Source organism: Oratosquilla oratoria, chromosome 1 (assembly GCF_046742065.1).
Source record: "Oratosquilla oratoria isolate Oo_2021 chromosome 1, ASM4674206v1, whole genome shotgun sequence".
Taxonomy (NCBI): domain Eukaryota; kingdom Metazoa; phylum Arthropoda; class Malacostraca; order Stomatopoda; family Squillidae; genus Oratosquilla; species Oratosquilla oratoria.
Genome location: NC_134777.1, coordinates 52877237 through 52892236, shown reverse-complemented (window position 1 = coordinate 52892236; position 15000 = coordinate 52877237). Strand labels below are relative to the sequence as shown.

Here is a 15000-nt window from a genome sequence, read left to right as displayed (position 1 = left end):
GAACAGCAATCAAGGGTGGTGACCGAACACTCGGACGACGCAGCGATAGCAGAAGAAGAACCTGATCAGTCCATGGTAGTAATCCCTCCAATATCGGAAAGAGGCAATCGATATGGTACTCCCAGACTACACTTATGACAGTGAAGAAGATGAGAAACCGACAACCCCTGAAAGTACTGTAAAAGAAGAAATAGAGGCTATGCAACGTAAACTTGAACATAAACTTGACAATATCAACGAAGCTGTAAATTTGCAACTTAAACTTGAACATAAACTTGACAATATCAACTAGGCTGTAAATAAGTTGTTGGATGCATCGGGTGAGGAGCCTACTCAAGAGGGAAGATCGTTGGCACCCAAGAGGAGAAGAGAAGGTGATGAGACAGAAGATGAACCTATAAAGCGTGTGAAGATAGATGATAAGGTTGATTCAGATGAATAAAGCAATCGGTATTAAAAAAAAAAAAAAAAAAAAAAAAAGATGCGCGGAGCGCACTGCGAGCGAAGCAAGCGACCCGCACAGCGGGTCTTGCCGAAGGCCAAGCATCCCTGGCGTAGCCAGAGCTGGCGTAAGCCAGGTGCTTGTATGTATACACATACATACATACATACATACATACATACATACATACATACATACATACATACATAAATACATATATTAAAGGCTTTTTCTCCCTTACAAGGGAGGTAGCCAAAAAAGGTATATATATATATATATATATATATATATATATATATATATATAAAATAGACATATATATATATACATATATATATAAATATATACATATATATAAATATTTACATATATATCTATATATATATATATGTTTACATATATATATATATATATATATATATATATATATATATATATATATGTATATATATATATTACAGGAAAAAAAACACTGGTAAATAAGAAACGTAGTCCGAACGTTTTCGTCTATTTAAGACATCATCAAGGGAATACAGTAAGGAAGATACAGACAGTATATATACAGAAATATTTTAGGGAACACGGAAAGATATGTCACACAAGCCTGAAAAAATTACCAACAGTCCTCAGGTCACAGATGGACCAAATGTCCGGGCAGGAAAACATGTAACAATTTTCTTTGAAATAAAATTATCCAGCCTGTACATACCCAAGCTTAGATTGATATTTTGGTCAAAAGTTTGTTTTATATGGCTAGATTCAATTATGTTCCTTTCAGTAAAGGAATTACAAGAGGTTATTTTATTAGCATTTTTCCAGTCAATTATATGATCTTGGTCCCTCACATGAACGAAAATACCACTAGACATTTGACCACTTCTCACACTGTATTTATGTTGGTTTATTCTTGTTTGTAAATCTTTGCCAGTTTGTCCGATGTAAAATTTTTGGCACTGCAGACAAGGAATGGTGTATACGCAACCTTCAGTGTTATGTGGAGAATTTTTAATTAATATATTTTTAATAGTACTATTGTTCTTAAAGACTTAAGGAATTCAATATCAATGTAGTCTTTAAGAACAATAGTACTCTGCTGATGATGTGCTGTGTTTTGCTGCATTGTTTCTGACTCGGGTGATGGGCGGGAGACAGGGATGATCCTTCATGCACGAGTAGCTAAGATGGAAGTGAAACAAATAGATGACAGATGGGAGTTGGGGTGGGTTCATACCTAGAATGCCTACCTTCCTTATGAGGGGGTAGACGCTTTTTTATATAGATGGAAATTTTGCAAAGCATATTGCTGCCCCTAACATCCTGCTGTATTAGGCCAGCCCTCATCAGGTGCTTATTATTGTTATGATGTAAGGTTATTTAGAAATATGCATAAAAAAAATTGTGTGGGTCACCATATCTTGTGTAATTGGTGTTCCTACCAGAAAGTATTGCTGGGTTTATACACGATCAACATGCCTACCCATTTCTATAAAGTATCACACTTCTTCCTAAACCTTTACGAAGCGGACATGGCTACCTCGATCTTTGCGCGACTCGGCCATATATAATGAAACTGCATCGATTACATCATAAATAGTTTACGTAAAGTAGTACAACACAATTACTCATTAAAATGAAAAGGTTAATCTTCATAATAGGACCGCGCACAGAATATATATATATATATAGGATACGAAACTTCATTCATTGCTATCAATTTGCCGACATGGCGTCATTGGCCACTAACTGAGGAATAATGAATTCGGGAAGTAGGCGTTCTGCAGGAAGTCCACATGCACACTTAGAGGCTGTTATGGCCCATCCCTATTCTAGATTGGGAGTAACTTTAGTTAGGTTAGATAAGGTATGGAATACGTGGTCATCTTATAAAAAAAATCACCAGACCAGAAAACCTTACCATTATCCCCACATCCAAGCAAAGGAAGTAAACATTAAGTCATTGAAACTGATCATGCTTGAACCACTTATTGTATGCTGTGATGTGTTCTTTTCCAACTGTAAAACATACTTCATTCAAAGGTGGAAGCCATACTTTATTTAGCCGGACGGTCGACCCTCACCTGAAAATTCTCGAGTCACAGACAAATCCCCATCCCCCGACCAACCCCTCGATTTCCTGCTGGCCTCTGGAACCGATACTCAATCCACACCGTGATACCTGGAGCAGAATCAATGAAGTATATCAACTCAGTTTCTTCATGTGTGAACCTTAGCATGGTCTTTGTCTTCACCGACCGTAAAATGACGGGCTATGTCCACAGGATGGCTCATTGGTGCGGGATTTACAACTCCACTTTTTCCATAGTCTCTTAAATTCCAGACATGACAGACACTGTCATTAAAGGCATGACATATAGAAACCCAAGTGTTAATTCCCGTAAACACGCACACAAATTTTGATAGATACTTTTAGGAGTTTGAAATAAATTATTAAACAATTCCATCTAGGCGGAGAGAACTCTCCTTTCGATCTACTTAACTTGATCAAAACTTGTTTTTGATATCGACATTTGTGTCGTTGGTAGCAGTCTGATCACTACTTCTGATGTTAAAAGAAATAATAGGATTGGTCGTCTAGAGTCGCCGTTTATGGTCTTCAAACAAACAACGATGTTCGGCTGAAAACAGGTAATAGAAAATTTGAAAGTGCTTCTTGTGTGAAATATAGCCAGAACGACCTATCTGGGATGATGTTGCTGCTGATTTTGTCCTCTTCTGCTTTGGAAACGGATCATAGTCTTGGGAGAACAGTTTTCAAATATTCTGTCAGTTCATTTTATAGGAGCATGGTATAGAAAATGCGATCTTTGTGGATGGTTCAAAATGTGTCACTTTATTTCTCACGCAATTGGCTTTAGCTAATCTTATCTTGAATAGGATTTTTGCTTTTATTGTCAATCACTGAAGCTATTCTTTCTTATGGAATTTTCTTCTAACAGTTTTATTTCGAGTGTTCTGTAGTCTTTTTGATATGTTATTTGGTAGTCTATGACTTGCAATAGATAACTATATATAATTACGCAAAATTTTTGTTGTATTTTCACCTAAGTATTTTCTTATAAATGTTTTTTTTTATACTTCTTCGTTGTCAAACTATAATTGATAAATTATTACGCCTGAATTTCTCACTGATGTTACTAAATTAGTTTGAGTTGTACATACCTTTATTCTTTTAACCTGGCCAAGTTTTCTTGTTTTTTTTTTCTTTCTTGTCCCAAATAATAGACATTATTATTTTTATGTTTCTTATGTAACCAGTTCATTATATATGGGGGGGGGGGCAATGAGTTGTGGTACAGCTAAATGGATTTACGGTAGCATCATCCCCCTGTTTCCCATTTTCAAAATCCGTCAACACTGGTGATGCAGCTTCAAGAGCTTGACTCTCGGTCTCCGGACCACATTTCTTCGATCACTCGTTGACTACTTATCACCTGCCCTTTGTCAACTTCCCAGGAGAGCCTTGGAACCTCTCGAAAAATTCCAAAATAGAATAATGAGATTTATCTTAGGTTGCCCTCCTTCGACTCGCATCGTTAACATGCAAAGTGAACTTGGTCTACCCTCGCTCGTAGAGAGAATATATGCTAACATGGCCATTCTTTCTGTAAAATGCCTCCGATCGCCCTATCTGTCCCCAAACTTTACTGCTACCATCAGAGCGTCGCTCGAACCTGACGGTGCACCCCGCCTCCCACTTCGACCAGGAGGCCGCAACCTCGTCACTACAGTGTGCAACACACTCAGAAACCTTGACCTCCACGTCCCTAAAGAAACGGTTGAACCCGACTTACCCCCGTGGCGAATCTCCCTCCCTAACGTCACCTTCTCACCAACCTCCAAAGATGACCTTCCTGCACTTCAAAAGCAACTAGCACTAGAGACCATCGACAGCGTATCCTCAAAGATCCCCGCAGCGCATGTCATCTGCGTTGATGGCTCAATACAGGCTGATGGAAGAGCAGCGTGTGCCATGTACTCACTCACCTTACAGCCACCTGTGGAAGCTGGATGGACTGGCCGCAGGTTACCTGTCACATCAAGCTCCACGTTTTGTGAGCTACACGGAATCCTCGACGCAGTAACATATCTTGTAGACTGTAATGTAAATGGTGTGATCGTTTGTGACTCCCAGCCAGCTCTACACGCCCTCTCCTCACCCAGATCCAACTACTATCGTGTTGTTCAGGCCATACTGACCCAACTCGCCGTTGCTCACGAAGCATCTATGGCCGTATCTTTCATATGGGTGCCTTCTCACGTCGACCTTGCTGGCAACGACACGGTGGACCGTCTTGCCAAAGCAGCTTGTGCCTTCGTCTTAGACAACGAACGCGTAGTACCCTCTCTCACATGCCTCAAAAACAGAATACACACAGCCACTCACACCATAACAACACGCCGAAGTGATGCGGAACGAGCCATCAGTGTCTCCATACAACACCACGACCACTTCCTACCCAGCCGCCACAAGTATCGCCGACGCGGACCCATGGTTCGGAGACACAATGTTATCAGTGCTCGGCTCAGACTCGGATATCGACAAGTGTGGCAAATATCCCAGGCGGAAGATATGCCACATTACTCATCATGCAGGCTGTGTAACCTCACTAACGCCAACACTCTTGAACATTACTGTCTCCAATGCCCCATTGTAACAGACAGTATTCTACAGAGACAAGACGTGATAACTGTATGTAAATATTTACTTAGTGACGATAACTTAGATGCACTCCTAGCTCGCCACTCCCATTTTGGGGGATTTTGATTGTTAAATCCAACCATACCTCCTTTTGTATCTCTTCACATAATACTATAATTAATATACTATTGTTTGTCGCCCTCAGAAGCAATGAATTTATTAAACGGTGGACCATCTTACCAAGGCAGCCTATACCTACGTCATGGACGTTACACGCAATGCTCACTCTATCATGCCTTAAAACAAGATACGAGTACACGCAGCCACTCATGCCATGTCAACACACCGAAAAGATGTGGAACGGACTACCGATATCCCCATACGACCACCTACCCAACCGCCACAAGTAACGCCGACACAAGACCATGGTACGGAGACACAATGTTGTCAGTACTCGGCTCAGACTTGGGAATCAACCTATGTGACAAGGCTCCCAGACGGATGATGTGGCACAGTGATCACCGTGCAGGCTGTATAACCGTCCTAACGCGAACACCCTTAAGAATTATTATCTCCAATGACCCATGGTGACAGACAATATTCCCCAGAGACAAGGCATGATGATTGTATGTACCACTTACATAGTACCACTATCTCGCCATCACAATTTCGGGGGATCCTGAATGATTATTATATTATGTCTCCATTTAAAGAATATATGTAATATATGACATGTCCTCTAATACACTACTGTAATAAATGTACTATTGTTTGCCACCCACGGGCGTAATATATTTATTAAAACCAAATCGGTCTCCGGACTGGTATCAAGATTTCTATCAACTTTGAATATCCCTCGCTTTTCACATATGAAAGGCTGACAACATCGTTTCTCTTGTTATCATAACTTGGAGGTACAGAGGCATCACTACACTTAAACAACATAGGCATCCTTGAGAGATTTATGGAAAGGCAGGGGTCGTTGCCAATTGCCGCTGTGGTATTACGGGTTTGAAATCAGTGACGCTAAAGTCAATAATTATCATCATCATCATTATATAAGTTGTTATTTATTGTATCTTTTTTAAATGTATCATCCGCATTGATAGCTGGAAAGTAGAACTGGGTGTTATCTGCATAAAGTCAAATTAGCTCCTGTGTTATTTGAGTATTTTAGAGATATGTTGTACAGCATATACAGTATCCTAAATGGCGCTGGTCCCCTTATGCTACCCTGTGATACCCCTTTATTTAATTGTTTTGTTTCTGATTTCTTCTTTTGATGCAATTACTATTTGTACAATAAATTTCAAGCTATTTTGATCTTTTTCCACTAATATCTATAAATCTAAGAATGATCAATACTCCATACTTCTCATAATCTACTTTTTTGACAAAATCGTTCATGACTGAGGATAAAGTTTCTACTGAATTATCTGCCTTTGTATGCTGATTTATTTATAGACACAATTTCGTTTTTTCAGGTGTTTCTACATCTATTCATTTATAGTTGTTTCAGTGACTAACGGCAATTATGACAAGGTCGATATGATTTTCATGAGTTTAGGGTGACTGTAATTGTCAAACATGATAAGGAAATGACTGAAAAAATAATCTTATGGATATGTACTACATACGAATGCACATTTGTTTTTCTTTTCTCTTTTCTTTCTCTGACTTCTTTCTCCTTCCACACACCGGAAGAACAACCTATATCGGTCATAGTGATTACAGGTTCTCAGTGTCTTCCATCTCTTCCACAGGAGTCCCCGAGACCTTGCACAGGACCAAGCCACAGGACCTTCTGCAGGAGTTCGAGCCCGGGTCGCCAGCTCCCCTTTCGGCCCCGAGGAACTTCACGCTCCCCATGTGCGGGTGTGTAAGGCACATCCCAGCCCTCAAAGCGTCTGGCCACGTCACGATTAGGAGGTGGTATTGTTTGATGTGTGTCCATTCCACCATGTCGATTTGTTTATTCAGGGCGTTGATTCCGTTAGCTTCGCTTGTAAGGACGACAGTGGTTGATTTTTTTTTAGTTTGGTGAACGAAGTGTATTGGCTTTACATCGTGGATTTGTTATGCACACATATCAAGTTATGAGGCTAGAATAATGCCATTCATAGAGTCCAAGCCGCCACTTTTGCGCGCTTACTTTTCTTTCGTGGTGGTGGACTGGTTGGTGAGGTTATTTAATGTTTGCTGGAGAGAAGGTAGAGTGCCGGAGGACTGGAGGAGTGCTTGTATAGTTCCACTTTACAAGGGAAAGGGGGACAAGTGTGAATGTAGTAGTTTCAGAGGGATTAGCTTGTTAAGTGTAGTTGGGAAGGCTTATGGGAGGATCTTGATTGAGAGGATTAGGAGAGGAACAGAGGGAGTAATGGGTGAGGAAAAGTGTGGATTTAGGGCAGGTAGAGGTTGTGTAGATCAGATTTTTGTGGTAAGACAGATATGTGAGAGAGCTATAGAAAAGGGTAAGGATGTTTTTTGGGCCTTTATGGATCTGGAAAAGGCTTACGATAGGGTAGACAGAAAGGCACTGTGGGAGGTTATGCGGATATACGGGATAGAAGGAAAGCTTCTCGGAGTTGTCAAGAGTTTTTATGAGAGTAGTAGAGCTTGTGTCAGGATTAGAAAAGGAGAGAGTGAGTGGTTTGAGGTAAAGGTGGGACTTCGTCAAGGATACGTTATGTCACCCTGGCTGTTCAACTTATACATGGATGGGGTAGTGCGAGAGGTAAATGCAAGGGTAGTGGGTCAGGGATTGGAGATGGTTAAAGAAAATGGAGAAAAGTGGGAGGTGAGCCAGCTGTTGTTTGCGGACGACACTGCGCTTGTGGCAGGATCGGAGGAGGGATTGAGGAAGTTGGTGACAGAGTTTGGGATAGAAGATAGAAGAAAGCTGAAGATAAATGTGGGTAAAAGTAAGGTGATGAGATGTACAAGGGGTGAAAGTGGCAGTAATCTGGAAGTGAGCATTAAGGGAGAGCAACTGGAGGAAGTGGATAGTTTTAGATACTTGGGTGCAAATGTGGCAGGAAAAGATGGAGTAAAGGTGGAGGTAGAATGTAGATTGAGAGAAGCGAGTAAATGCCTTGGTGGATTTAAAAGTGTAATGAGGAATAGAAATTTGGGAATGGATGCTAAGAGTAGACTGTATGAAGGAGTGATTGTGCCAACAGCACTGTATGGAGCAGAAACATGGAACATAAGAGAGGAAGAGAGAAGGAGCTTGAATGTGTTTGAAATGAAGTGTCTGAGAAGTATGATGGGGGTTACTAGGCTAGATAGAGTGAGAAATGAGGAGGTGAGGAGGAGAACAGGGGTGGAAAGGGAGTTGGGAGATAGGGTTGATGAAAGAGCATTAGGATGGTTTGGACACATGGAAAGAATGAGTGAAGAAAGACTAGTAAAAGAGGTATGGAAGGCAGATGTGGGGGAGTGAACATGAGGGGACGTCCTAGGATGAGATGGATGGATGGGGTGAAGGGGGCTTTGGGGAAGAGGGGAATGGCTGTTGAGGAAGAACGGGAGAGGATAGAAGACAGGGGTGAATGGAGAATGGTTGTATATGGAAGATGTTGTGATGCATGAGGTGGAATGGACGGGGGGATGGGGGGTGAGGTAGTGTGTGTGAGCAAAATTTTGACGCAGCCCGAAGGGATTTCTCCCCGTCCTCTCCTTTATATGGGGGGACGGAGAGGGGGGTCGCCGATTTAATGAAGCGGCCTTGCTGTGGATGTGCTGTGTCTTGCGACACTGCTTCTGACCCAGGGTAGTGGACAGGGTGCAGGGATGACCCGTCATCTAGGAGGTGCTAAGATGGGAGGGAGGGTGGAGGGGTGTGGAGTGTTTTCGGGGATGGAATGGGTGGGAATGATTTTATGCCTTTTCCTTTTTGGCTACCTCCCTAGTAAGGGGGAAAAAGCCTTGGTATATGTATGTATGTATGTACTTTTCTTTCGTACGTCTCTTAAATGTTCATCACTGTCTGTCTTTAGTCACTTCCCTTTTCTTTACTTTCACCCATCTTTCTCTTGTCACTTCTTTTTCTGCCTAAAATTATTCCTCTTTTCAATTTCTATATAGTGCATTTCCGACAAAGGGAAATGAAGTGTTTGTAGATTTTCTTTTCTTTTATTTCTTGAATACCAGTTACACTGCGTGCCTCTTCAGTTACAATCTCTGAATCCCCAGAGAAAACGCATAAGATATTCTAGTTGAGTTTTGCAATGACGTAGTGATTTCTTTAGTCCAATAATATTTAACGTTAAATTTAAGGTCCTTCCCAAAAAGGAGTGATCTTACAATCGTGAACCAATTGAATTTTCTCCTCTTAAATTTTCACCGCTGTCTTTAGTCACTTCCCTTTTCTTTACTTTCACCTATCTTTCTCTTGTTACTTCTTTTTCTGCCTAAAATTATTCCTCTTTTCAATTTCTACATAATGCATTTCCGACAAACGGAAATGAAATATTTGTAGATTTTCTTTTCTTTTATTTCTTGAATACCAGTTACACTGCGTGCCTTTTCAGTTGTAATCTCTGAATCCCCAGAGAAAAAGCAAAAGATATTCCAGTTGAGTTTTGCAATGACGTAGTGATTTTTTTAGTCCAATGATACTTAACGTTAGATTTAAGATCCTCCCCAAAAAGGAGTGATCTTACAATCGTGAATCAATTGAATTTTCTCCTCCTACACCCTTTCCCCAATCAGATTCGTTGTTACAAATCTATATGCAATATTGTTTACTTAAGCAATCTCGAATCACTGCATAACTCACTTAGATTACAAGTAGTCAGCAAAACACGTCATACAGGCTCCCAGCCATTTTTATGACTCAAGGCGGAGAGTGAACTTAAACGACTGCTCGCTAACGAGCTCTTGTTTACCAAACACCCAATTCATGAAATGCAACCCTCACTATCTACCCTACTTTCTACCCACACCTCTCTACCAGCCTCTTCCAGGTACACACACACACACATACACACACACACACACACACACACACACACACACACACACACACACACACACACACACACACACACACACACACACACACACACACACACACACACACACACACACACACGACACATGACACACCAACTGCACAAATGGCCTGAACCCCCTCACTACCACTGAAACCCTCCCCCCCACCTCATCTGACGGCAGACGAAATCAAAATAAAAAGTTCCTCCCGTCATTACAGACGATGAATCTTTAAAAACAATAATCGTTGCCTCGAGTTACGCCGACTGGACACCCGCAGCATCACAGTAACCCTTTAGATCTGTCCAGGAAGAAACACTAAACGGTTGTCTGTGTTGCATTAGTGAGGATCTGTTTCTTTGTCACTCGCTGGAAGGGCAAGGAGGGAAGTAGTTACAGTTTGAGTTTGATAAATGAAATAAAATCAAATAGAGGAAAGAGAGTCGAAACTGACTGCAAGATCTCTCGGGTCTGATCTAATGATCGAATGCCGGCCGTCGGGACTGCACCTCCATATAGAGGCAAAAGGTACTAATGGGTTTGCAGACGAGGGGGGGGGGGAAGGGAATGTGTCACGGAGATGAGAATACACAGACGCCATACAGAGTAAAAAGAAAAGTCCCATCCAGTACGGAAGGTTTAGTGTTGGGGTCCATTCTTTTCAAATTCCCTTTTTCATTACAGCAGTTAGCGTTTACTTTTTCCAAGGGCTAAGCTCACTGTTTATGATTAGGAAGAAAACAGAATATCAATGCACCCAACCAGTGATAAATAGGAATAATTATAACCTAACATGAGTAGTGATCTTCTGGGACGAGTTTTGAAAGTTGAGATTCCTAACTCCAACTCCCTCTTTGTTGAAACGTAACGATGGCTGCTCTTGACTGTAGGTATTTATGAGCCTCACGTAGTTTTATGTAGAGCTCTCCTGAAACGAGTTGCTTTCATGGCCTCCTAGCCGCCTTATACAATGAATATTTTCCTATGGGCTGCCCAGAGAGGAGGGTGGGGGGTAGGGGGAGGGGCTAGCCTCGCACTTGCCCTGGTAAGGTTGACTGCGTGATGTCAGCACATTTTAGAGAGGGAGGGAGGTTTTGGTTTTAATAAATTTATTACGCCCGTGGGCGGCAAACAATAGTACATCTATCACAGCATTGTGTTAGAGGACATGTCATATATTACACACATTCTTTAAATGGAGACATAATACAATAATCATTCAGGATCCCCCGAAATTGTGATGGCGAGATAGTGGTACTATGTAAGTGTTACATACAATCATCATGCCCCGTCTCCGGGGAATATTGTCTGTCACTATGGGTCACTGGAGACAATAATACCAAGGGTGTTCGTGTTAGGACGGTTACACAGCCCGCACGGTGATCACCGTGGCATATCATCCGTCTGGGAGCCCCGTCAAACAGGTCGACTCCCAAGTCCGAGCCGAGCACTGACATTATTGTGCCTTCGTACCGTGGTCTTGCGTCGGCGTTACTTGTGGCGGTTGGGTAGGAGGTGGTCGTATGGGGATATCGGTAGACCGTTCCGCATCTTTCGGTGTGTTGACATGGCATGAGTGGCTGCGTGTACTCGTATCTTTTTTTAAGGCATGATAGGGTGAGCATTGCGCGTGACGTCCATGACGTAGGTATAGGCTGCCTTGGTAAGATGGTCCACCGTTTAATAAATTCATCGCTTCTGAGGGCGACAAACAATAGTATATTAGTCATAGTATTATGAAAAGAGATACAAAAGGAGGTATGGTTGGATTTAACAATCAAAATCCCCCAAAATGGGGGTGGCGAGCTAGGAGTGTATCTAAGTTGTCGTCACTAAGTAAATATTTACATACAGTTATCACGTCTTGTCTCTGTGGAATACTGTCTGTCACAATGGGGCATTGGAGACAGTAATGTTCAAGAGTGTTGGCTTTAGGGCGGTTACACAGCCTGCATGATGAGTAATGTGGCATATCTTCCGCCTGGGATATTTGCCACACAGGTCGATATCCGAGTCTGAGCCGAGCACTGATAACATTGTGTCTCCGTACCATGGGTCCGCGTCGGCGATACTTGTGGCGGCTGGGTAGGAAGTGGTCGTGGTGTTGAATGGAGACACTGGTGGCTCGTTCCGCATCCCTTCGGCGTGTTGTTATGGTGTGAGTGGCTGCGTGTATTCTGTTTTTGAGGCATGTGAGAGAGGGTACTACGCGTTCGTTGTCTAAGACGAAGGCACAAGCTGCTTTGGCAAAACGGTCCACCGTGTCATTGCCAGCAAGGTCGACGTGTGAGGGCACCCATATGAAAGGTACGGCCATAGATGCTTCATGAGCAACGGCGAGTTGGGTCAGTATGGCCTGAACAACACGATAGTAGTTGGGTCTGGGTGAGGAGAGGGCGTGTAGAACTGGTTGGGAGTCACAAACGATCACACCATTTACATTACAGTCTACAAGATATGTTACTGCGTCGAGGATTCCGTGTAGCTCACAAAACGTGGAGCTTGATGTGACAGGTAACCTGCGGCCAATCCATCCAGCTTCCACAGGTGGCTGTAAGGTGGGTGAGTACATGGCACACGCTGCTCTTCCATCAGCCTGTACTGAGCCATCCACGTAGATGACATGCGCTGCGGGGATCTTTGAGGATACGCTGTCGATGGTTTCTAATGCTAGTTGCTTTTGAAGTGCAGGAAGGTCATCTTTGGAGGTTGGTGTGAAGGTGACGTTAGGGAGGGAGATTCGCCACGGGGGCAAGTCGGGTTCAACCGTTTCTTCAGGGACGTGGAGGTCAAGGTTTCTGAGTGTGTTGCACACTGTAGTGACGAGGTTGCGGCCTCCTGGTCGAAGTGGGAGGCGGGGTGCACCGTCAGGTTCGAGCGACGCTCTGATGGTAGCAGTAAAGTTTGGGGACAGATAGGGCGATCGGAGGCATTTTACAGAGAGAATGGCCATGTTAGCATATATTCTCTCTACGAGCGAGGGTAGACCAAGTTCATTTTGCATGTTAACGATGCGAGTCGAAGGAGGGCAACCTAAGATAAATCTCATTATTCTATTTTGGAATTTTTCGAGAGGTTCCAAAGCTCTCCTGGGAAGTTGACAAAGGGCAGGTGATATGTAGTCAACGAGTGATCGAAGAAATGTGGTGTATAGAGTTCTGACCATTGATAATGAAACGCCGGTGGAATTTGTGGCAAGCCACTTGATAGGGGTAAAACGGGCCTGCAGACGATAAAGGAGATCATTAACAAGGGGATGGATACGTTGTCGAGTCGGTATGGCTGGAGTGTTCCGGGCTGGTACTCCAAGGTATGTGTTCTGTGTGCAGTGAGGGATAGCATCACCTCCCATGTTGAACGTCGGTAGTGCTTGGAGAGTACGAGATGAAAATATTCTGCTCTTCTCAGGGGAAATGATGAGACCACAAGCGGTAGTTGACGTGTAGAAACCATTGAGGACGAATTGGAGGTCAGCGGGCGAGTTGGAATGGATGCAGATGTCGTCCGCGTAGCAGAGAAGGGTTGTACCGGGAACGTTAGGAAGAAGTGAGAGTAAGCGGTGCATCAAGACGTTAAAAAGAAATGGACTTAGTACGCCACCTTGCGGGGTACCGAGTTCGAACTGCTCGTAGGAACTGCACACACCTCGAAAGAGAACACGTGACTTCCTGTTACTCAGATAACCTCGAATCCATCGAAGGAGGTTTCCTTGCACTCCGAAGGTAACCAGCTGGCCAAGAATTATTTCATTGTTGGCTACATCGAAAGCACTTTTGAGGTCCAGGAAGGCAACTACGCTGGTGGGAGAGAGGCGGGTGTAGAGCTCAGTAAGGCAGTGGTGCGTACTTCGACGTGGGAGGAAACCATACAGCTGCGGGGAGAGTTGACCTTGTAGACGATTCATGAGCCGGGCAAGGATGATACGTTCAAGCACCTTGCTGAAGCATGAAGTTAGGGAAATGGGCCTGAATTTATCAGTACCTGGTTTCGGTATCGGAACAATCGTGCTTAAAGTCCAGGCTGCAGGTACATATCCACGAAGGAGGCAGAGGTTGAAGAGGCGAAGGAGGGGGTTGCCAGGAACTTCCAGTAGGAGTCGGAGCACTTGGTATGTAATGCCGTCATCCCCGGGGGCAGAAGTTTTTGTATTAGTCATGGCTAGTCGTAATTCATTCTCCGTAATCGGGACGTCGTCTTCTTCATCTGGGTGGAGAAGTGCAGCCATTAGGTGGAGATTACGGATGTTGCGACGAGTGGAGAGTGCCTCTTGGATATGCGTAGGAAGATTGTTAGTCTGTGACTGTGACGACCATAAAGTAATGAGGTCCTGGGCGTAGGCGTCTGGACTGTGATGGAGGGCGCTGGGAGGTTGCTTCTTAACGACCCTTTTTACAAGGCGCCACATGGTCGCGATACTAGTCTGGTGATTTATGGAATCAGTGTATTTCTGCCAAGACTCTGTGTAGGCACAGTTCTGGAGGGCGACCATATTATCCCGTGCTATTTGGTACTGATGTAAAGAATCAGGTGTGGGTTGCGTCTGAAAAGTATGACCAGTAGTCTGTGTAGCTCTCTCCGCTTGGATAATACGGTGGTCCAACGTCCATGAGTGAGGTACAGGGCGGCGTGGTAGGTGAGCTTTGGTTACATAGCGGCTGTAGAAGTCGTGTGTGGTATTCACTAAGGACGTGTATAGTGCGTCGGGGGATAGGAAGTCAAATGTGGGAAGGAGACTAGAGATGTACGAAATATACGTAGGGAAATATTTAGGAGGAATGGATATACGGGTCCGGTGATGAGGAGTTGGAATCCGAGATGGTATGGAGTAGTATAAACTAAGAGCAATATGGTCGGAGAAGAGAGAAGGAATTGATTGACAGGCGACACGGGATGGCACGAGGCC

General features: G+C 43.4%; 1 protein-coding gene across 1 annotated transcript in view; it reads left to right on the top strand.

The window, feature by feature from the left end:
- Positions 1-15000, top strand: part of LOC143028182 (uncharacterized) — a 70626-nt gene that overhangs the window by 4989 nt on the left and 50637 nt on the right. The window contains exon 2 of the mRNA XM_076189945.1: positions 6866-7034. Within this exon, the coding sequence (XP_076046060.1) occupies positions 6866-7034 (169 nt within the window). The remainder of the gene's footprint in view (positions 1-6865; positions 7035-15000) is intronic.